General features: G+C 40.3%; 1 protein-coding gene across 3 annotated transcripts in view; it reads left to right on the top strand.

Moving 5' to 3' along the window:
* Positions 1-24,500, top strand: part of hdr (hematopoietic death receptor) — a 32,482-nt gene that overhangs the window by 595 nt on the left and 7,387 nt on the right. For 2 of the 3 annotated variants that reach the window (XM_078250349.1, XM_078250352.1), the window contains exons 2-7: positions 16,253-16,406; positions 16,612-16,740; positions 16,869-16,980; positions 17,140-17,231; positions 17,429-17,527; positions 22,199-22,239. In XM_078250349.1, coding sequence (XP_078106475.1) covers positions 16,253-16,406; positions 16,612-16,740; positions 16,869-16,980; positions 17,140-17,231; positions 17,429-17,527; positions 22,199-22,239 — 627 coding nt within the window. Of the gene's footprint in view, positions 1-16,252; positions 16,407-16,611; positions 16,741-16,868; positions 16,981-17,139; positions 17,232-17,428; positions 17,528-22,198; positions 22,240-24,500 lie in introns of those variants that run through there. The other variant, XM_078250350.1, reaches the window with a different exon arrangement.

The following is a 24,500-nucleotide window of genomic DNA, read 5'->3' on the forward strand; positions in this document are numbered from 1 at the left end:
ATTCAAGCTGTTTTCCCCTCATACACGACAGTGAGCTGCTCTAAGTGCCTATGTTCGATTGCTCGGGGTAAATTAACAATGAGTCTTACATTAGTTATGTAAATTAGTCATAACATTCACGAATAAAACCTAGGCTACAAGCCCTCTAACCATGTGGTGTATCCTTGTTGTGTTTATGAATACGTCAATTTAAGTGCTCTTAGCAATTCCCATGCGTATATATCCTAGATTCTGGGCCAAACTGTATTTTATGAATTGTTAGTAATCTCTCCTCAATTCGGCGGTGAAGTTATCCGCAAAAACAACGTTACTTAGGCTACTTTAAAATTCCAGTCTTTACATCTGACATCACGCACTTAACGTTATCCCTCTACATAACGTTACTCGGCTAACAGAAGTGACGGTGTAACCTACCCCAGGAAGTTGATATTTTATCTAAATAATGGATTATAGGCATGCCGATTTAAAGCGCGTCTCTTAAAGATTCAATAGATGTATTACTTTTGTAGTTGAAATGTCTTATGTATTTCTGCGTCGTTAAACAACGTCACTTTCAGTTTGGCATGGAGGTTTGTATGGTTTGTTTTTTCCTTCATGGAAGGTCTACCTGGCTTGTTCAGACTAGGTGTTCCTTAAGCAAACTAGGGGAGCGTGGGTAATGTTACGAAATAGCCATGGGTGTGGACAGCAATCTGGATGCATGATTGCCTTATTTGGTTTTCCCCCTTATAACCTGGCCAAGCTATTGACTGTATTTGTACACACTGTTTTTGTTAAGATGGCATGAGTTTGAGTCATTTCTTTTAACCTCCTTAACAAATGGCTGCATTTTTCAAGCTTTTTGGTCTAAACATCATACCCAAATTAAAAGTGGTACAGCTCCCATATACTTTGACACTCAGGGATGTGCCTGGTATCATTGGAAAGGAAACACTCAAGTTTTTGTTACAAGTGTCAGGGTGATTCTAGGCCTTACTGACACAGAGTTACAGAGGCTAGAATGGAGGGTTTTTATTTCCATCCAAGTCATACTTGTCATCTGTAAAATTATTAAAACACACTGCTGTAAACACATCTAATGAGTTACAGACAACACAATGTCATAGCCACATGTCTCAGCTTACTACAGAAAAAAATCCAGAAGCCAAAAGACTCAAAAATGGATTTTATATGAATTTATTTCTACATATGCGTTTTTCTGATTTCCATTTGAAAAGTGCAAAGAAAAAAGCCAATAAAGTACAAAATAAAACACTTCTCAAATACACAAACACACCCACATCAATCATACACATACTTGAAATAACTATATACATAAATATATAGAAATAAGTAATTCTACATTTCACAGGGTGCCATATCCTTATAGGAGGCCCTGTTTTTTCTTTGACACAGCTCCAGCCATTACAGGGTTAAAACTTCAATGGCATATTTGGTATCTATCGACTTGTCTGCTCATTGGCTAAAAATGTAGATGGGTCTTATAGCATTTAAATCTAACTGGTCCGAGCAAATGTCGATCGTTTGCACGTGGGCTCAAATCGCGTCAGAGGACTCTTCAGCTTTCCATTGGTGTATCACAGGCAAACCTGCACCGATTGGCTTATACCAGGTCTCTATGGAAACCTAAGAAGTCAGTGAATACAGTGACGCCCACATCAAGTTGGTAGGAGCCTCAGGAGAGACACGAGGAAGCAATACAAATACGGAAATGAAAAACAGTTTAGCGATTTTTCCATTAAGATTCAGCCAGAAACGTCAAGATTGTGAGGCGAACAGCTCGTTTTGGATATAATGGCTTGGATATTCCATTTCCTTGGACTCTTGGGGATTATTTTTTTTTTTTATTATTTTTTTATTTTTTATTTATTTTTTTTATTAATATTTTTGACTGACAGTACAACCTATGTCACCATCACAACTAACGAGACATCTATATCATCCACTCTCCCGTTTTTAAGTACAGAAAAGAAGAAAAAAATAAATAAAACATGTGCCTTACATTGCATTACATTATTCTACCAGTCAAACGCCACATTGGATTGGATCAGAACAGGTGCCTTATATTCAGACAGACAACCCCTCTATTGCCATCAGGAAGGAGCCTCAGACTTGATTAAAGATATCCTCTCTCCCCAATACTCTGTAAGTGACTCGCTCATACGTAGCCGTTCTTGTCATTTGTTCAGTCCATTCCATAAAACAGCACAGAGTAGATGACTTCCAGTGCCGCAGAATTATTCTACATCCTGTTGTAGTAGCCAGACGTAGCCATAGCCTTTGTCTTCCGGTCAGAGTGTTATTGTCTGGCAGCAGACCCAGAATACACAGCGCTGGGGTCTTGGTGAGTTGTAATCCGAATAGATCATTCAAGAAGGTAACCACCCTATCCCACAAATGTGCATTTTTTTTCACAAGAATACAACATGTGTATCAGAGTACCCACTTCCTTCTCACACCTCCAACACGTGTTACTGTCCTTAAGTTTTAGTTTGGCCATTTTACTGGGGGTCCAGTGGTTTCTGTTAAGTAATTTGTACTGAATAAGCTGAGATTGTGCTTCACGTGAACAGTTATGCCAGGACGCAACCAACTTCATCCATCTATCAGCTGAGATCTGTTCGCCCACATCTTTCTCCCAGCACAGTCTCAACCCTTCCATGTGGGGTGGACAAGCCTCCCTGAAAATCTCATAAAATTTAGAGGCTCCACATTTTTTTATATTTAGATACCTGGACTAACTCCTGAATCCTGGTCACGGTGTCAGGGTTCTTCCCCCGAGTAGCGTTAATGCAGTGCCCAATTTGTAGGAATTTCCAAAAGTCCTCTTGTGTAAGGTTATATTCTTGCTTAATTTCATCAAATGACCTCAATCCATTTTCGCTAAGCAAGTCACAAAGCAAGTTTATTCCAGCTTTTGCCCATTTCTCCCACATAATAGATTTTTTGCCAATTAATACTTTTTTGTTATACCAAATAGAAGATTTAGGGGTAAGATGCGGGCTACATTTTATATGTTGATGAGCACTCATCCAGGTTTCCTGTACAAAGGTCAAAACTGGGTCCTTAAAGTGTACTGGTCTTCCCATCTGAGTAAGAAACGCCTCAAGGGAGGTTGGAGCCACCAGTTCCCGCGAATTATTTATTTTAGCTAACTGGGAGAGTGAAAAAGCATAATGATACCACTCTATTTTAGACATTGATAAGCCTCCACTTTCTTTTGCCGCATATAATGTTGATCAGTTAAAGCTTGGTTTTTTGCCTGCCCATATATAACTCTCCACGACAGTATTGTATAGTTTCAAGAGGCTAGGGGGAAAACTTAATGGAAGCATGTACAGAATATATTGGATTTTCGGGGAGATGATCATCTTGATCAAGTTAATCCTACCTAACAAAGATATATTCAATTTAGCCCAGTTTTGTAAGAGAGGCTGAATAGCCTGAATAACCGGAGAAATGTTAGATTGCATCATTTTGTCCAATCCTGGTGTCAATTTGATCCCTAAATAGGTCAGGCCTGCTGGCATCCACTTGTACTGCCATGATTCCCTAATGTCCGGAGGACATATTTTAGAGATAGGCATGGCCTCTGACTTAGCCCAGTTAATTGTGTAGCCAGAGATTTCTGAAAATGCGTCAATAATGGAAGAGATCCTGGATACTGCTGTGTTTGGGTTACTTGTAATCAAAAGAATGTCATCAGCGTACAAAAAAAGCTTATGTACTTCACGGCCCATTTGAACCCCTTTAATGTCTTTACTTTTCCACAATGCAATTGCCAGTGGTTCCATAAATAAGGCAAATATCAGCGGCGACAGGGGCAAACCCTGTCTGGTGCCTCGACTAAGTTCGAATGGAGGTGACATCACACCATTAGTAACAACTGTAGCCATCGGCTCTGTATATACTAGCTGTAACCACTGCCTAAAGGATGGACCGAACCCGAATTTCTCCAATGTATGAAAGAGGAAAGCAAATTCAACTTTATCGAAAGCCTTCTCCGCATCTAGGGAGAAGGCAACTATGGGATCTATATCATTCCTGGTTTTCCACATTATGTGTAATATTCTGCGGAGATTGTCAGCTGAGCACCTATTTTTCACGAACCCAACCTGATCAGCATGTACCAGACTAGGAAGCACCCTTTCCAGCCTGGCAGCAAGCACCTTGGAGATAATTTTTTCATCAATGTTAATTAACGAGATTGGACGATAGTTTCTGCAATATTGTGGGTCTTTCCCTTTTTTATGGAGTAAAGTTATAACAGCTGATCTCATACTCGCTGGGAGTTTACCCTTACGCAAAGCATCCTGGTAGACCTCTAACAATCTTGGGGCAAGATCTTCCACAAATTTCTTATAAAAATCAGACGGAAATCCATCATTGCCAGGAGCTTTGCCTAACCGAACACTGTGAATTGCCTGTCTAATATCTGCTAATGTAATTTCTCCTTCCAATAAGTTTCTTTGTTCCTCCATTAGAGTTGGAATTTTAATGGACGAAAAAAAGTCCATCAATTTCCGTTCTTCAATGTTTCCTTGCGATGTATATAAGTTTTGGTAAAATATTTGAAAAACTTAATTAATCGCTTTTTTGTCTGTTATGAGCTTGTTATTGTGATCAAATATGGAAGGGATTACGTTAGAGGCTTGCCTCTGTTTTACCCTATGTGCTAAAATCTTACCAGCTCTCTCACCTTGTTCAAAATATTTTTGATTGGAACAAAATAGTGCATATTCAACATTTTTCTGTAGATTATTGTTTAACTCATATTTTAACTTAATTAACTTGTTCCAAATTTCCCTCTCAGGGTGCTGCATATGTTGTTTCTCAAGTTCCTTGATATCTTGCTCTAGCTTCTGTAATTTATCCCTCTCCGCTTTTTTAAATCGAGAACTATATTGAATGAGACGCCCCCTTACAAAGGCTTTAAAAGCATCCCAAGTTATGCCAATATCATCAATTGAACCCTCATTAAACTCCCAAAATTCCTTTATTACAATTCTTATGTACTCACAATATTCCTCACTATTTAGTAATAGATTATTCAAGTGCCACCTCATCATAGATTTTGTCTTTTCTGTAATAGATATGGCTATATCCACTGGAGCATGGTCAGTTAAAACTATGTTGCCAATCTTGGCACTAAGAGTCTGACTCACCAGTGAGCGGGAGATCAGGAAATAATCAATTCTGGAATAGGTTGAATGCGGGTGAGAGTAAAATGTATAATCTTTTTCTTGGGGATAGAGTAGTCTCCACACATCCACCAATCCCAGCTCTTCCATCATCACATCTACAGCACCACATGCTGGGTCATGAACTGGCCTAGGTTGGGAGGATTTATCCAAATACACATCCCTAACCTGGTTAAAGTCTCCTCCAATTATGATGTTATCATTCCCTATACTCCTTACTATATTGCAGACATCATGAAAAAACTCTGGTTGTGATGTGTTAGGCGCAGGTTTATTTTCTGACCCTCTAACACAGCATCCACAATTACCCATCTACATTCCTGATGAGAGTAATGTTTCAGTACTCGAAAATCTATGTTCTTCCTAACCAAAATTATCACCCCTCTTTTCCTATTGGAATAGGTGCTAAAATAACTTGACCCACCCAATCCCTTTTGAATTTTACGGATTCATCATTTAAATGCGTCTCCTGAATAAAAGCGAGGTCAGTTTTCTTCTGTTTCAAATAGGTGAGGATCTTTTTCCTTTTCACACCATTGTGGCAACCTGCAATATTCCATGACACTATTTTAAACAAAGTCATCTGGCAGTGCTTTATTATATCTGTCTAAATAGGCAGCAACGCCTACAGAGCTCTGTCTGTCCAATCCATGTAGAATTATATCTAATTTCCTGGTAAAAATCATTGGTCAAAATTGTACAACATTGTAGGCACAATAAAACAAACAGAAAAGAAAAGAATAGCTGGAACCGTTGGGCTAAACTATAACCCAATAAACAAGATTTCTGCAGGTCAGCAGTACTCAAGGATCCCATTTATGGCTCCCCTACTAACTCCCCCATTCCAATCCCCCACTCATTCACATCACACAGATTATTAAATTCTTTGTTTACTTAGATCACCCTGAAACTGCGGGAGAACTATAGCTAGGTCTCAGTCCGAAAACACTCCACCCCTATAACATACGTTGACACCATCACACATACAATATATTATTGTTGGGAGTTATATGGGTGTATAAAGTAAATTAAATCATATCTTCATGAATCAGATTATAGGTTTAGATTAATCCACACCAGACAGATTCAGCCTTTTTCGCCGGTGTTGAGTGGCACCTGTCCCCCGCCATCATCAGCTGGACAATCCAATGCTTCCCGGCCGCTGAGAAAACTCTTAACCTCCGCAGGGGGTGATAGATAGATAGATAGAGAGAGAGAGCGAGATAGAGAGAGATATATATATATATATATACATATATATATGTGTGTGTGTGTATATATATGTGTATATATATATGTGTGTGTGAACGAACTCCTCTTTTTATTGTATCTGCTCTTAGAAAAGACACTTCCTAAATGTAGAGGAGTTTGACCACAGCAGGCAAAAATCAAAAAGCAGCAACTGCAAAATCAACAATTAATGTCAGTAGGCAATAATTGATTATGGTTAATTTCAACACCCCTAAAGTTTAAGCATGTCTATAGGAAATCCCCCTCTCCCATCATATTCACCTGCCCAGCTCTCATCTTGTGGCCTGATCAGAAGTGCATTCCATTGGTCGGGCACAGTCATATGTTATTTTATATTTTATAAATATTCATATATTTTAATCCATAAAACTAGTAAAACTGTTTACAGTATCTGTAGGTAAGCCATTTCCTGTGATGACTGATGTGTTTTATCATCATCAAAGTAATAGGCACCATCGAAGGAGTAGGCTATCAAATACACAAATATCTGATTAAAACAGTCAGGAGGAAATCAAGTAATTAATGCCTGCTACATTAATATGCAAAATAATCATTTTAAATGGTGGCGTCTGTTGGTAGCTTTTCTCATGTCAGCAGTATTGTTCCTCAAGTTTTATTCTCCTGATTAGAGCTCCAGCCGGCTCACAGTCAGACTGTGGAGCTCTTGAAGTCCGACAGAGTCTGACCAAATTTGCAATTAGCCGTGTGTGTGTGTGTGTGTGTGTGTGTGTGTGTGTGTGTGTGTGTGTGTGTGTGTGTGTGTGTGTGTGTGTGTGTGTGTGTGTGTGTGTGTGTGTGTGTGTGTGTGTGTGTGTGTGTGTGTGTGTGTGTGTGTGTGTGTGTGTGTGTGTGTGTGTGTGTGTGTGTGTGTGTGTGTGTGTGTGTGTGTGTTTTTTCCAGGGCTTATTCACAGGGTTGCATTAGGGTCCATAGAACAGCACCCGGGCCATACCCTATATAATCATTCTATCACCCTTTTAAAAAGGACAGTGATCGAACATGGCCGAAAACACGAGTCAATCTTGATCCGTCATTCAACAGGAAAGGATTCAAAAGCGATCCTGAATTGGCCCTCTTCCTCCTATTTATTTATGAAAGGGAATGCGGTATCTGGTTATACATTAATAAATGAATTTACATTGGTGGCGAAAACAAAGCTAGCCAACTGGCTCATAACGTAACATTTAATGTTGGCCTTGCTTCCGAGCTATATCTTGCTGTTGGCTTATTATGAAGAAAACATTACAAGCGAATGATGATAACTTTAGCTTTATCCACGAAAGCACAGGCCAATCTCACGGCAGTTCATGAAATGTTCACGTAATTAAATCTATTGATTCGTGTACACGGACACGTTTATCTCGGTTATTTTTCCGTGATGCTCAGCACCTTTTGTAAACTAATGTATTTCAATGGGAAGCATCTTTCGTGATCACAGCGCGATTCTTTCTGACAGTTGGGCTGCAGCAGGGAAGCTGGATTGCTTTGTTGTTTATTGATATTTTTTAAACCATAACGCTACATCGATCAACATTTATTTAGATGTTATCATGGTATTCATTTCTTTATTTTAATAATATTATTTCAGTCTTATTACCGGTGAAATATTACAGTATGCTGTAAGACAAAACGCTACAATATGAGCCGAGCAGGGTACATTCAAAGCCGATATCTCATAATGCAATGCAGGCATTCATATCAGAGAATTGGACAGCGATCAGCGGGTCTTTAACGCCAGTATCGCTTCAATGTACATATTTAATCAGTGGTTTTGTCACTAGCAACAACACATTGCTCAGTTTTGTTCCAGTAAGTTATGCAACGTAATAATGTAAAAATCAGCAGAATACTCTGGAAGTGACGTAGTAATTACTGCTCGGCGGATAGGAAAGATACAAATACATAATTTCCTAATATTGATGTTTTTGTCTAACAATGTATTTGGAGAGTTAAACAATAAAGATAACCATAAAATACAGCTTCATGTATTTGTCTCATGTACTGTTTGCTCGGCCGGCCGGCGGGCAGCGGCAGTCTGAAATGGAATGAAGCCCATTCACGGCAGACAGCAGAAAAACAGGAGCCAAACAAGTCCACCCACCCACCCCGGAAGAACTACAAGTACACTAGCTTTGTAACAGGTTCTGTGGCGCGTTTCTAGTGGGAGTTGTAGTTTTAAAATATATTGGTATATTTCTCATGAGTAGAGGTTGGCAGTGTAGAATTTTGGATACACCCTGGATTTTTTTGGGATGGGGAACACACTGGTGTCATCAGATTTTAAAAATTGAATCGTTAAATAGGTGAAAATAGCTTATTACCATATTTAACAGTGCTTTCAATTTTATTTATAGTATCAAATCATAAGAGTTATCTCCAGACACTTTACAGATAGACTAGGTCTAGACCACATTATAATTTACAAAGACCCAACAATTCCAGTAATTCGCCCAAGAGCAAGCATTTAGTGGCAAGGAAAAACTCCCTTTAGGAAGAAACCTTGGGTGGTCAGAAAAACCTTCCTTTTAGGGAGAAACCTCGGACAGACCCAGGCTCTTGGTGGATGGTGTCTGACTGTGCCGGTTGGGGGTGTGATGAACAGTGGCAATAATAGTCACAATAAAGATAATGGAACTATGACTAGAAATAGTAGTTGTAGTAGTTCATGGCGTAGCAGGGCACTGCAGAGTATTACAGGGTGTAGCAGGGTGTAGCAGGACCACGGCGACAGCTGCAACCATGATTTAGGTTGGCATGATCTAATCCAAGGAAAACTGCTGGGTGAAAAGGACTCCGGGGAATAAGCTCCCCAGAGCTAAGTTAGTAACAAGCATTTCTGGGACATGGATGCACACAGATGAAAAAAGAGAGGAGAGAGAAGCTCAGTGTGTTAAAGGAAGTCCCCCGGCAGTCTAAAACTATAACAGCATAATTTAAGAGCTGGTGCAAGGCAAACCTGAGCCAGTTCTATAAGGGTCGGTAGATGAATCTGACGACTATGAAGAGAAGCAGAGAAGGGGTGCCAAGTCTGAAGCTATACACCCTCCTCCGCCTGTCTAGACGAACGCTGCAACTCCTCACTCCCCTAACTATAAGCTTTATCAAAGAGGAGAGTTTTAAGTTTACTCTTAAATGTGGTGATGGTGTCTGCCTCCCAAACCCAGACTTGGAGTTGGTTCCACAGGAGAGGGGCCTGATAGCTAAAGACTCTGGCTCCCATTCTACTTTTAGAGACTCTAGGAACCACAAGTAACTCTGCATTCTGGGAGCACAGTGCTCTAGTGGGACAATAAGGTACTATGAGCTCTTCAAGATATGATGGTGCTTGACCATTTAGAGCTTTGTAGGTCAGAAGAAGGATTTTAAATTCAATCCTGGATTTTACAGGAAGCCAATGCAGAGAAGCGAATACAGGAGAAATATGATCTCTTTTCTTAGTTCTTGTCAGAACACGCGCTGCAGCATTCTGGATCAGCTGGAGAGTCTTAAGGGACTTATTTGAGCAACCTGATAGTAATGAATTACACAGTGATGGGAATAACGGCGTTATAAATAACGGCGTTACTTTTTTTCAGTAACGAGTAATCTAATTGATTACTCTTCCCATCTTAATAACTCTGTTACCGTTACTGCCAAAAAATGCAGCACGTTACTATATTTGAAGCTGTTTTTTTCATCAGACCAACTAGATTTCTGAGTCTGAGCCGAGGCAAATACTTTTTTTTTTTTTTTTTACTGTTCTTCCTTGGTTAGTGGGCAGTGCACGACGCAAGCGCATAAATGCTGACGATTGGCTGAGGTTGAGTAAAATGTCATGGTGAGCCAATCAGAGGTAGAGTTGGGCGGGTGTTCGAAAGCACACATACTCGGACACACAAGACATGTTGCAAGAACAACACAAGCGAGTCAGTCAACAAGAGAGAGACCGGTATGGCGTTATGAAATCAAGGAGAGTGTTAACTTTTTCTGCTGCAGATTTTCCACCATGGTCAGAAAGAACAGGAGAGACACTTTCTCTTTTCTCTCATTATGACTCTAGAGTCGCTACTCGCTTGAAAGCTAATCACCGTCACTCTCTCGCTTCTCCCTCGCTCTATCACCTACTCCCCACACACACACACACACACACACACACACACACACACACGCCGGCTCGACGCACACACCAGCGCACAAGTATAAAGATCAGGCCACTTACGTTATTTGCACTACAAAGAGTGTATACATTTGTTATTTATTTTTGGTATAGTGCTTAACAAGCATAATTTAATTTTGCCCAGTAGTGGCCTGTTGAGGTGTTGTGTTATTTGTATCAATCCACTATATAAACATAATATCTACATACATGGCATTTGATTGGCGGCTAGTCTCACTTTGTCCCACAGCAACATTAAAATAGTTTAGATTTGTGTACATTGTTTCTGTTAATGTGTTGTATTAAGTGTCCATTACATTATAATATTCAGATTTATCAGAAATAATTTAACATGCACATGTATTTTAAGTTTCACTAAAGAGGGGTAGGTGGAGGTGGGGTCACATTTGAGCGTTTAAAAATGTACTTGAAAGTAAGGCAATAGTTACTTTCTGAAGTAACTAGTTACTTTTATAATTTGTAACTGAATAACTAATTTAATTACTTTTTGGAAGAAGTAACTAGTAACTGTAACTAATTACTTTTTAAAAGTAACTTGCCCAACACTGGAATTACAATAGTCCAACCTGGAAGTAACAAATGCATGGACTGGTTTTTCAGCATCGTTTTGAGACAGGAAGGTTAGATATAGGTCTATAGTTGGCTAAGACCTCAGGATCGAGGGTGGGTTTTTTCAGAAGAGGTTTTATCACAGCTACTTTAAAGGACTGAGGTACATAACCTATTAATAAAGACCTATTGATCATATCTAGTAATGAAGTGTTAACCACGGGTAACGCTTCTTTAAGTGGCCTCATTGGGATGGGGTCTATAAGAGACGGGTAGATGGTAGAACTGGGCGATATGGAAAACCTCTAATATCACGATATTTTATTGACCAAATACCTCAATATTGATATTGCGGCGATATTGTAGGGTTGACAATTGGTGCTTACAAAAAATATTTACACAATAGATTTTTGATAAATGATCATCATTAATGTGTATATAATAACTAAGTGGGTAAAGGCAAATAATAGAAAATCTGGAACAGTCTGGCAAGTTACTTTTTTATTTTTTTTTTACTGTAATCCAGCCATTAAAACCAGGGACAGATAACACTTGTGTCATATCACGATATTACTATATCCAAAATCTAGTGATATCCAGTCTTATATCACGACATCGATATAATATTGATACATTGCCCAGCCCTAGCAGATGGCTTAGCCGAAGAGACCTTTGACATTAATTGTTGAAGGTCTATAGGATAAAAGCAATCTAAGTATATGTCAGGTCTTCTCGTTCTTTCTAGCGGTCCTGCGTTTAAAGGTGAACTGTTAGAAGTTGAGGTTTTGAATTTTATCTCTAATTGTTGCTCATGAAGTCGTCACTACTCAGAGCTATAGGAATAGATGGCTCAATAGAGCTGTGACTCTCTGTCAGCCTCGCTACCGTGCTGAACCTTGGGTTGTTCTTATTTTCTTCTATAAGTGATGAGTAATAGTCTGATCTGTCATTTCTGAGGGCCTTCCTATATGTTTTCAGACTGTCTTGCCAATCTAATCGAGATTCTTCCAGATTGGTGAAACGCCATTTACTACAAGTTTCGCAAGGTTTGTTTTAATTTGCGAGTTTGGGAGTTATACCAAGTGCTAGTTTCCTTTGCTTCATCATCTTCTTTTTGAGAGGAGCAACAGAGTCTAAAGTCATCTGTAGCGAGGCCGTAGCACGGCCTACAAAATTATCAATTTGGGAGGGACTAAAATTAACATAAGAGTCCCCTGTTATATTAAGGCACGGCATTGAATTAAATGCTGTTGGAATATCTTCCTTAAATTTAGCTATAGCACTGTCAGATAGGCATCTAGTGTAGAAACTTTTATCTAATTTCGTATAGTCAGGTAGTAATATTTGAAAGTTATTTAAAGAATGGTCTGATGATAAAGGATTGTGCAGAAATACTATTAAATCTTCAATTTTGATACCATATGCCAGCACAAGGTCGATGGTGTGGTTAAAACAGCGAGTGGCCTTATGCACACTCTGACTGAAACCAATTGAATCTGGTAGTGAGTTGAAAGCAATACTAAGGCTATCGTTGTCAACATCCACATGGATATTAAAATCACCTACAATAAGTACTTTGTCTGATTTAAGGACTACACATTCAGATAATTCAGAAAAGACCTGGAGCTCGGTAAACAACAACAAATATAATTGGCTGTAATGTTTTCCATGTTGGATGTAGAAGATTTAGAACAAGGCTTTCAAACGAGTTATAATTTAGTTTAGGTTTAGGATTAATTAACAGGCTTGAGTCAAAGATGGCTGCAACTCCCCCTCCTCGGCCAAAGCCTTGAGGAATTTGAGTATTAATGTGACTGGGAGGAGTGGATTCATTTAGATTAACATATTCTTCACGGCACAGCTATGTTTCGGTAAGACAGAATAGATCAATTTGATTATCTGATATCAAATCGTTTACTAGTATTGCTTTAGAAGACAAAGATCTAATATTTAATAGTCCACATCTAATTTTCCTATTCTGTTCTATCATTGCAGTGGTAGTTTTAATTCCAATTAGGTTCTTAAGTATAGCTCCTCTTTTGTTTACCTTTTGATTTAACTGATCTGAGTCGGGGGACAGACACTGTGGTTATGGGACAATGAGTGGGCAACTGCTCCAACGGAAGCACAGATTATACACCGGATTACTAATCTCAACCTTGGGTTGTCATGGTTTATGACCGATAATAGACTAAGTCAGATTTCTTGATATGAGAACGGCTCCATCCAAAGTGGGATGAATGCCATCTCTCCTAATCAGACCAGGCTTTCCCCAGAACGCCCTCCAGTTATCGATGTAGCCCACATCATTAGCTGGGCACCACCCTGACAACCAGCGGTGGAAGGATGACATGCGGCTGTACATGTCATCGCTGATCAGGTTTGGCAGGGGTCCAGAGAAAACTGAGTCTGACATTGTCTTTGCATATGCACAAAGTGACTTAACATTCATTTTAGTGATCTCCAATTTGCATAATCGGGTATTTGCATAATCGGGTATTACCACCTACTTGATGATCTTACTGTATTTACGGTTATCTTTAGCCAGCAGCTTTAGATAGGATTCCACATCGGCCGCTCTGGCCCCAGGGACGCACAAGACCGTGGCCATTGGAGCCGCCAACCTCACGTTCCGCAGTATAGAGCTCCCAATAACCAGAGTTGGCTTGTCAGCGGGTGTGTCACTGCGTGGGGAGAAACTGTTAGAAAGGCGAAGATGTTGGTAGTTAGCCATAGGCTCCAGTTTAGTGCGACCGCCGCCATGTGTGCGCCTACAGCTAGCGCTATGCTTCCTTCGGACAGTCACCCACTTTCCAGGCTGCTCGGGCCCTGCCGGGGGATTGTTTTTCTAAACACTCAAGTGTAGGTTTTTTTTTTGTTTTTTTAAATAGTATTTTTCTGCGACAAGGCAAATCAAAGTGCTTAGCATAAAACACTATTTTTTTTAATTATTGGTATTTTTATTGTATACATTTTCACGTACAACGTGCAACAATCTTTCAGACGCGGCACGGTAATTACTATGTCACTTCCAGAGTATTCCGCTGATTTTTACATTATTACGGTGCATAACTTACTGGAACAAAACTGAGCAACGTGTTGTTGCTAGTGACAAAATCACTGATTAAATATGTACATTGAAGCGATACTTGCGTTAAAGACTCGCTGTCCGATTCTCTTAATATGAATGCCGGCATTGCGTTGTGGGATATGGGCTTCGAATGCGCCCCGCTCGGATCATATCGTAGTGTTCTGTCTTACAGCATACTGTAATATTTCAATAAGACCGAAATATCATTAAAATAAAGAAATGAAAACCATGATAACATCTAAATAAATGTTGATAGATGTAGCGTTCAATTTTTTAAAATATTAATAAACAACAAAGCAATCCAGCTTCCCTGGTAATAAGACCGAAATAATAACATTAAAAGAAATACATATGAACCATAAAGAGCTCGTGAATAAATGTTGATTAAAACAGCGGTTATAACAGCTTCTCTGCTGCAGCCCGACTGGCAGAATATTGCTGTGATCACGAAAGATGCCTCCCACTGAAATACATTAGTTTAAAAAACGTGCTGAGCATCACGAAAAAAACGAGATAAACATGTCCGTGTACACGAATCAATAGATTAAATTATGTGAACATTTCATGAACTGCCGTGAGACTGGGTTGAAAATCATTACCAAGCAACCAAATCTGTTAGTTGAGGCTTACATGTTACCATCATAATGTGTATGAACGGTACTAAAACAAAGTTTACAATGTTATACTATCATCATATTACAGGTATTAATCTTACAATTTTAGCCAAAAATAAACATCACCTCATCACTATGCAAACAGCTGTGTTTGAAAATGAAAAATATTAAAAATGTCTTTCTTTAACTTGTTTCCAAAAAAAGGCACGCACTAGCCAGATAAAGAGCTTTACAACATGACGGTGCTCATGGAAACACTAACGCTTTGTCCACAGTGGCTGCCAAACTCAACACCAAGTGTTCCTACTAGTTGCTTTAAAGCTTTAGTGCGTAACTTTTTTATAATAATGAACGTCCGTTACATTCAACCCATTGCCAAATGAGTTGATACAAAGCTAAAACTCACAAAACTCTCTGTATTTCTCAGCATGGCTGTGTTTAGAATTTGGTGTCGTCTGGCGACTTTCGTGCACAGAAACTCGAGTGAAGATAATTACCTCTTCTGAAGAGTCCATGGTTTTTTAATCCTGTGTCCTCCTTGGCTACTAGCAACTGTGTGGAGGAGGGGTGGGGGTGGTGCACGATCACGAAAGGCTTGTATCATGTGGATGCGCCGACAGAATTGTTGTCAATACTTAGACTCATGGGGCAGTCAGAAACTACGCACTATAGCTATAATGTAATAAGAGATACATACTGTAGCACCTTTTTTTTTTTTATAAAATGAACAATTTTATTTATAGTTTCAAATAATAAGTTATCTCAAGACACTTTACAATAGAGTAGGTCTAGACCAAACTATAATTTATGAAGACCCAACAATTCCAATTATTCCCCCAAATGCAAGCATTTAGTGCAACAGTAGCAGGAAAAAGCAAAGATGCCAAAGGGAACAAAAACAAATAGTTGGGGTTGCAATCTTTGAATCTGCTGTTTGTTTTCTCAATTGATTTGATTTGACTTTCCATGCATATCTATAACAATGTCCCAGAGTCCAATGTGACTCAAATACCATCCCTTTATTTGACCAACAGTATTCAGTTTACTATGATCTAAAACGGAAGCGCATAGTCAGTTTTACTTTATTATCAACAACAATTACGGGATTATCAAAATGAGGGCTGCAACTAATGATTATAACCATTATTGATTACTCATCCAATATTTTTCTCTGTTAATTGTTTGGTCTATAAAATGTTGGATATTTTATTAATCAATTCTAAGTGGAAGTTGAAAAATATAAATGCTGGAGCCAATGAATTTTAGAAATCTTTGTGTATACTACACTAAATGTTCAATAAATTGATTCTAAAACAAAAAGAAATCAACCAGAAACTACAATATTTGTTGTTTTTAACATGTTGACGTCCTAATTTTTTTTTCCCCAAAGGCTTTTTTGACATTGATCTGGCACCTCAAACCCACGGGGGCATATCCGCAGTTTGGCCTTGACTTGGTAGGCAACAGGACAAGGCGGGATGTCCACTGCAGACCTGACCTGGAGTACCTGAATGGAAACATCTGCTGTTTATACTGTCCAGCTGGTAAGATGCATAGAGCCACACTTGATTTAGTGCACTCAGACTGAAGTTCTGTCCCCAGATCGAATCAATAAAATCCATCACCAGAGCTATGAAGCAGGTGGAGCTTGATTGTGATTGGTTATTATTAAAGTAGAGCGAAGGTTCAGTCGAAGGCTCAATTAAGGTGTATAAAGTGTGTGTGTGTGTGTGTGTGTGTGTGTGTGAGGTACACATAAGATATCGCCCTGCACCAGAGCAGGAGAGAAGGGGAAGTGTGAGGAATGCGAGGATGGGACATACACTGAGCACGCTAACGGACTGCAGCTGTGTCTGAAGTGCACACAGTGTCGCTCAGGTAATTCTGCTTGACGGCTTTACACTATCAATTGGAATGACTGGAAGAAAAATCCATATTCAACCTTTTCAAAATGCTCTGAGCATAAACTCGGACTTAACAAGATCTTTTTCATGTTGCTTTCTCAGATCAGGAAGTTGTAAGGCCATGTACTCCTACTCAAGATACTGCATGTCAGTGTAAATTGGGAAGATTTTGTGCTCCTGACCAAGCATGTGAGGTATGCAAGACGTGTTCAAGGTGAGTCTATGCAGACCAAACAGGACACACTTGATGCTTGGTTTATTTAAATGTAGTGATGGAAGAATAATCCTTCTTTATGTCACTTATATCTGAATTAGAGACAATTGTTCCTAAGACAGCCTCACTCATTTTAATTCCTTCATGTTTTCAATTCAGATGTGAAGAAGATGAAGAGATGGAGAGGAGCTGCACCTCTACTTCCAACACAGAGTGCAAGAAAATCCAGACCAATACTGCCTCTACCTCAGGTACACAGCACAGTGGAAGCTAATGCCACCTGAAAAGCACAACATTCTATAGACACCAGTCATCACTGAAGACATGCTTTTTTTTTTTTTTTAAAAAGACCAAAATACATACGACTTTACATATGAAGCTGCAACATCAGAAAAGCAACAAAGTATGAAATGTATTGGTTGTCAATATTGCTTCTTTTTTTTATCAGCAAAGGCCTCTGTGATTGTGCCACTTGTACTGATTGCTGCTGTGGTTATTGGTGGGATGATCATTGCTGTATGCACAAGGAGACATTGCAAAGCAACAGGTAGGTAAAAAAACTATTTCTAGGAAATATACTGGCTGGGAAATATTTAAAATCCTTAATTTCAGTTTACTCTCAAATCAGACAAAAAAGAACTTGGAATGTTTGTCCTCTTATCAAAATAGTTGCTGATTATATGAACTTGTTGATTTAATCTATTAACTAATTGTTTCAGCGCTAAATGGTTCCAATTTGATTTTTAAAAACGATGCACATATAAGGAAACATTATGTCAGGGCTCAAGCACTTTTTTATTATTTTTTTATTTATTTATAAAGGACAACACACATTAATTAACATGTCTGTAAATGTGCCAGTGTTAGCCAGCTGGCTAATTTTTCACTGTATTCCTTTGGAAAGATGTTTTGAGACCAGAGCAAAAGCTTGAGCTGTGTTCTCCTAACATGCCTTTTAGGTCTCTTATCTGTAGTAATAAACACCTCTACAGTGCTTATTGCTTCTACTTCTTAGGTCTTCAATGCTGATGGGAGCACTTTGTTTTTCCCTACTCTAGTAATCAATGTACTCAGTTGATGCTGTTGCAAAACGGTAAGCATGGCTTCCAGAGACCTAGCATTAGCCGGATTTGGTTGAAGAATCAGAATCAGAAATACTTTAATAATCCCAGGGGGAAAATTGTTATTGTTACAAACTCCAGATATACAGACATACATATATTATACAGACAACATGTATATTAAAAACAAATTTACAGTAGTAATATATAAAAGATCAAATGTACATTATTAATGTGCAAAGAGTGCAAAAAAATGATTGTCTATGTTTGAGAGAATTACAGAGTTTTGAGAGAATTACTAGCTCAGTCCAGCTTATTATTTCAGTACACCCCCAGATACTTGCAGTCATGTGAACAAATTAGGACACCCATAGTAAAGTTCACTAAAAAGAGGAATGCAAAAATCATCTTCAGGAAATTGATCTTAATGCCTTAATTAAAAAAATGAGGAAAAATCCAATCTTTAAGGACACCAATTTTCTTTGTGAATGAATAATGTATCGTAAATAAATAAATGTTCTTCCTTAAAATACAGGGGGCATAAGTAAGTACACCCCTATGTTAAATTCCCATAAAGGCAGGCAGACTTTTATTTTTAAAGGCCAGTTATTTCATGGATCCAGGATACTATGCATCCTGATGAAGTTCCCTTGGCCTTTGCAATTAAAATAGCCCCACATCATCACATACCCTTCACCATACCTAGAGATTGGCATGGTTTTATTTCAGTTAGCCTAATAGCTGGTTTGATTTGCATTGAGAGATGATTTTATGGAAAGTACCCCATGCCAATCTCTAGGTATGGTGAAGGGTATGTGATGATGTGGGGATTTTAATTCCAAAGGCCAAGGGAACTTTATCAGGATGCATAGTATCCTGGATCCATGAAATAACTGGCCTTTAAAAATAAAAATCTGCCTGCCTCTATGGGAATTTAACATAGGGGTGTACTTACTTATGCCCCCTGTATTTTAAGGAAGAACATTTATTTATTTATTTATTTTATTTATTTATTTAGGATACATTATTCATTCACAAAGAAAATTGGTGTCCTTTTTAAAGATTGGATTTTTCCTTTCCTTTTTTTTAATTAAGGCATTAAGATGAATTTCTAAAAGATATATATATTTTTTTTTAAATCCTCCTTCCCGTCAACTTTAGCATGGGTGTCCTAATTTGTTCACATGACTGTATACTCCTCAGCAGTGTCCACAGGGACCTCCTGGATGGAAACAGGGGTCCCAGGTGATTTCGCCCTCCTCAGATCCACTACGAGCTGCAGATGGTTCAGCTTACTCCAAGTGACAAAGTTGCCCACAACAGTCCTGTATTCATTCTCATCCCCCTGTTCAATGCAGCCAACTATTGCTGAGTCATCAGAAAACTTCTGAAGGTGGCAGGACTCAGTGCAATGGTTGAAGTCTGAGGTGAAGAGGAAGGGAGAGAGGACAGTCCCCTGTGGGGCCCCAGTGTTGCTGACCACCCTGTCAGACACACAGTGCTTTAGGCGTACGTACTGTGGTCTGCCCGTCAGGTAATCAACAATCCAGGACACGATGGGGGGCCTCCACCTGCATCGCAGTCATCTTCTCACCCAGTTGAGCCGGACGGATGGTGTTGAAAGCACTGGAAAAGTCAAAGAACATGACTCTCACAGTGCTCGCAGGCTTGTCCAGATGAGTGTAGACTCTGTTCAGCAGATAGATGATGCTGTCCTCAACTCCCAGACTGGGCTGGTAGGCGAACTGTAGTGGATCAGTGAAGAGCCAGACCATAGGCCTTAGCTGCTCCAGGACGAGCCTCTCGAAGGCCTTCATGATGTGGGACGTTGGAGCCACCGGTCTGTAGTCCTGTGGGCCGCTGGGATGCGGCGTCTTTGGCACAGGAACGAGGCAGGACATCTTCCACAGCACGGGGACCCTCTGGAGATGCAGGCTCAGGCTGAAGACTTGACTTAGTACTCCACACAGCTGGGGGGCACAGGCTTTAAGCACCCTGGGAAATACACCGTCTGGGCCAGCAGCTTTGCCGGAGTGGAGTCTTGTCAGTTGTCTTCTCACCAGGTCAGGCGTGAAGGACACTGTAGAGGTGACTGTGGGGGGAGGGGTGAGGTCCTCAGGTTGTAGAGGACATGGTGTAGAGCAGGGGTGGAGTAGGAGGGTGTGAATTGAGGTGGTGAGGGGCAGACAAGGGGTCTGTAAGGAGTAGGAGGAGGTAAAGTGGCAGTTTTTGTTGGGCAGCCAGCAGCAGAGTCTTGTGGGGGATGGGCCGCAGTATCAAACCTATTGAAAAATAGGTTCAGTTCATTGGCCTGGTCCACACGGCCCTCCAACTCCATGCCACCAGTCTTCTGGAGCCCAGTGATGGTTCTCATGCTGATCCACACATCCCTCATGTTGTTATGCTGGAGTTTACTCTCCAGCTTTCTCCTATAGCTGTCTTTAACCTCCCTGACTTTGAGTTTGAGTACCCCCTGCACTCTCCTCACCTCATCACGGTTGCAATCTCTGAACGCCCTCTTCTTTTCATTCAGGATGGCCTTAATGTCCTTGGTGATCCAGGGTTTATTATTGGCGTAGCAGGGACATTGCAGTCCACACAGAAATGAATGTAGTCAGTGATGCACTCTGTGAGCCCATCAATGTCCTCCCCCTGGGGCTCACAGAGTGCAGGCCAGTCCGTCACTTCAAAGCAGCCCTGCAGTGCCTCATAAGCCTCCTCCAACCACTTCCTCACTGTTCTTGTGGTTGTAGGCTTCCTCTTCACCAGAGGCACATAGCAGGGTTTGAGGTGAACCAGGTTGTGATCTGACCTGCCAAGAGGGGGGAGAGAAGAGGAGATGTATGCATCCTTAATGTTAGCATACATCGGGTCCCGGGTCCTCTCTTCTCTGGTAGGACAGCTCCGATATTGTTTGAACGTCGGCAGAACTCTATCCATGGTGACGTGGTTAAAGTCTCCCGACATGATGATGAGGGCACTGGGGTGTTGAGTCTGTAGTTTGGAGATGGTGGTGTGAATGATGCTGCAGGCAGATGTTGGGTTTGCAGAGGTAGGGATGTACACGACAACGATGATGACATGCGGGATCTCTCTAGGCAGATGGTATGGACAGAGTCCAACGGCCAGCAGTTCAACATCTGGGCTACAGAGCTGTTCTTTAATTGTGATATGACCGGGATAACACCATCTGCTGTTTACTAGAACGGCGAGCCCCCCACCTTTCCGCTTACCGCTCTCGGTGCAATCCCAGTCCGCCCGGACAGTGAGGAAGCCATCCACAGAGACGTTCTGGTCCGTAATGTCCCTGTGCAGCCATGTCTCCGTGAAAAACATCAGACTGCACTCGCACTGGAAGCGGCGTTGATAAAAACGACACGAAAAAAACACCAAAACTCTCCAGAGCAACCTCGTTACAGAGGGCAGGACTTCAGAGTTAAAGTGATGAAACAAGAACGAACAAAAAGAGAATGAAAGTTAAAAAAGCAAACTCAAAGGCTGGAGCACGTAGCATGCAGCTTTCGCGCATGCACACTAATTGCTTAGAATGTCTACATACTGTTTTTATCCACTTGTTCTGGCTGTCCAGTGAGGCATGTCATCAAGCTCTGGCTTCTCATTTGCATTTGACACACATGGATTAAGCTACAAAAGATGTGCTATGCAAACAGGGCTAGCATGGTTTAGTTTAGGTAAAACAAACAATGGACCAACTGTCAAAACTTTCAGGTAGAACTTGCGTTTTTAAATGTATGTGACTAGGCCTGAAAGACATTCATTCAAGACAAGTCACTGATTCACAGGGCGTGATGTTGGGTAATGAATGTTTTAGGATGAGTAGTGATATCACTGCAGGCTTTGTGTCTTTGACACACATGGGCTGTGTTCCACACAGCCTTTCCAACATGCTGCATGATTTTCTGTAGCAATATATAGCAGGTTTCAGAGCATACCTATGAAAATAGCTCTGACACCACTGATTGGTGTGGTCAGAGGTGCTGCAATAAATGTTTGAACCCAAAAAGAGCAGCAGCAGTTGTCTGCCCTTTTTAGTTAATGAGTGTTGATTTATCCATTAAGGGAAATTCAAGTCACGCATACATGCTGTAAAATGGCTCCTTTTGAATTGCATAATTCTTTCTCGCATCCTTTTTCAGACACTCGGAGAAATGTACCTGACGGGCTAAAAGCTGGACTGGTGAGTCAGTGATGATATTTTCATGTGCAGTGGCTTCAGCATTGGGTCTGGACGTTTTCTCCAGAAATGAGTGTGTTACATATATTGTAAAAATAAGTGTTCGTAATTGATCACACATTTATTCTCTCTCTCGTGTGCATGCTGTCCAGAGGCAATACACAATTACAGCTATCCAAACTGATGTGGTTTTTTGGGGGGATGATGACAGCCTGAGTCTCCGCCTGCATTTGCATTTGCAAAATCAATATGTGCACCGTTAATCAGAAATGTTACTTTTTAAGCATGCAATGAATGCTATTAGCGCTACTGCAAACCTGCGCCCTGGTTTTTTTGCTCATCAATCTACTCAGTAACCCATAATGACAAAGTGAAAGCATGTGTTTGCAAATTAAAAATCAAAACATGAAATCTAATTTACATAAATATTCACTCTTAATTCAGAACTTTGTAGGAGCCCCTTTGGCAGCAATTACAACTTTGTTGGGTAAGTCTCTACAGGCTTTGCACACCTGGATTTAAAAAGTTTGTCCCATTCTGCCTGGCAGCTACACTTAAGCTCCGTCCGACTGGATAGGAAGCTTCTGCGGACTGCCATCTTCAGATGTCTGAACTAGAGATGCACCGATTACAAATTTTAGGCCGATTCCGATTTTTCATTAGTTTGGCCAGCCGATACCGATTTTAGGCGATTTCAGATTTAACTTTTTCTAACCACTTTACAGCACACACACATATTTATTTCTATCTTTTCTTTAATAGAAAATTTACCATTTTTCATAAAACATAGAACATTTTTTGAATAGATAATCGATCACTATAAAATAGAACTATATAAAATTACTACTGGTGAAATTCACACACATCTAAAGTGCAATGTTGTGGAAGAACTATTTCCTTGTTTTCACATCCAATATCCAACTAAAAAAATTTGATATATTTAGCAAACTAAACTTCTGTATGTATGAAAACAGGTAAGGGCAATAAAATAATAAATAAATAACAACAAATAAAAATAAAATAAATATAGCCTTGCAGTATAAAGATATTTCTGAAAACACACACACAGGCCTGTTTGAACTTCAACAGTAACGTTACCTGAAAACAGCGTGTAGTTCCTTTTTTTTTTTTTTTAGCAAGTTTGCTTTATTTGTCATTGTGCATAAATATGAACAATACCGTTGCGGTCAACAGGCTTATCTGCTGCTAACATTAGCTACCGGCGGTAGGTTTTTAATGTTGGTTTTGAGCACTATGCATCCCCACTAACCTGGAATGCGTTTTAAACAGTAACGTTAATACAGCGTGTCGGAGGAATACAGCGTCTTTTTTTTTTTTTTTTACACAGCGGCCAGCGGGGCGTCAAAGTCAGTGTGCCCAACGCTATTTTCCGATAAACTGTAGCTGTCATATTTCATGTGACCCGCGTGAGTGTGGTTTTCATGTTCCGGTTTTTCAGCCTCAGAGGGGAGAGAGTGGCTGACTGTTCACCTGAGATCAGTAGAGCAGACGGCTCTGCAGAACTATGTATAATTACGACTTGATGACATTTCATAAACGGCTGATTGAGCGGCAGTGCGCCGCTGTTACATGCATATAGCGGAAACACTGTATGTGCACGTGTGGTGCTGATGTTGCGCGATGTAAATCATGTGCCTCCCGAGTGAATTTGACCGGCATAAAATCGGTATATGTCAGACTGACCGGCAGGTCGCCGGTCATGGCCGATGACGTGAAAATCTGCCAATTCCGGTCACCAGCCGCTCAATCGGTGCATCTCTAGTCTGAACAGATGTTCTTGAACAGATGTTCTTTGGCTGGGTCACTCAAGGGCAGTCAGAGAATTGTCTCGAAGCCACTCCAGCATTGTCTTGGCTGTATGCTTTTGGTCATTGTCGTGCTGAGAAGCTTCACCATAGGGATGGTATTACCAAGGTTTTGAGCAGACTCAGTGCTTAGAGTTCTGCCCAAAGAGAATATTTTCCCTCATGCTCCTTTTAAATGCCGTTTGGCATACTCCAAGCGGCGTGTGGCTTCCGTCTAGCCACTCTACCATAAAGGAGTGATGCTGAGGATTTTCGAAGTTCTCAGAGAGTTGGGTTAGCCTAGATGAAAAACGACATAATGTGAAGGAGAATTCATAAGGAACTAGGAAAAACAACCCAGGTGTACAAGAATCTGACTGCACTTGCACTGGGCTACGTAATTATGTGATGGCGGCTGTTATTGACGTGGGTCTGCTGTGGTGAAACTACAGAAAGCAT

The sequence above is a fragment of the Sander vitreus genome, chromosome 5 (genome assembly GCF_031162955.1).
Source record: "Sander vitreus isolate 19-12246 chromosome 5, sanVit1, whole genome shotgun sequence".
NCBI lineage: Eukaryota > Metazoa > Chordata > Actinopteri > Perciformes > Percidae > Sander > Sander vitreus.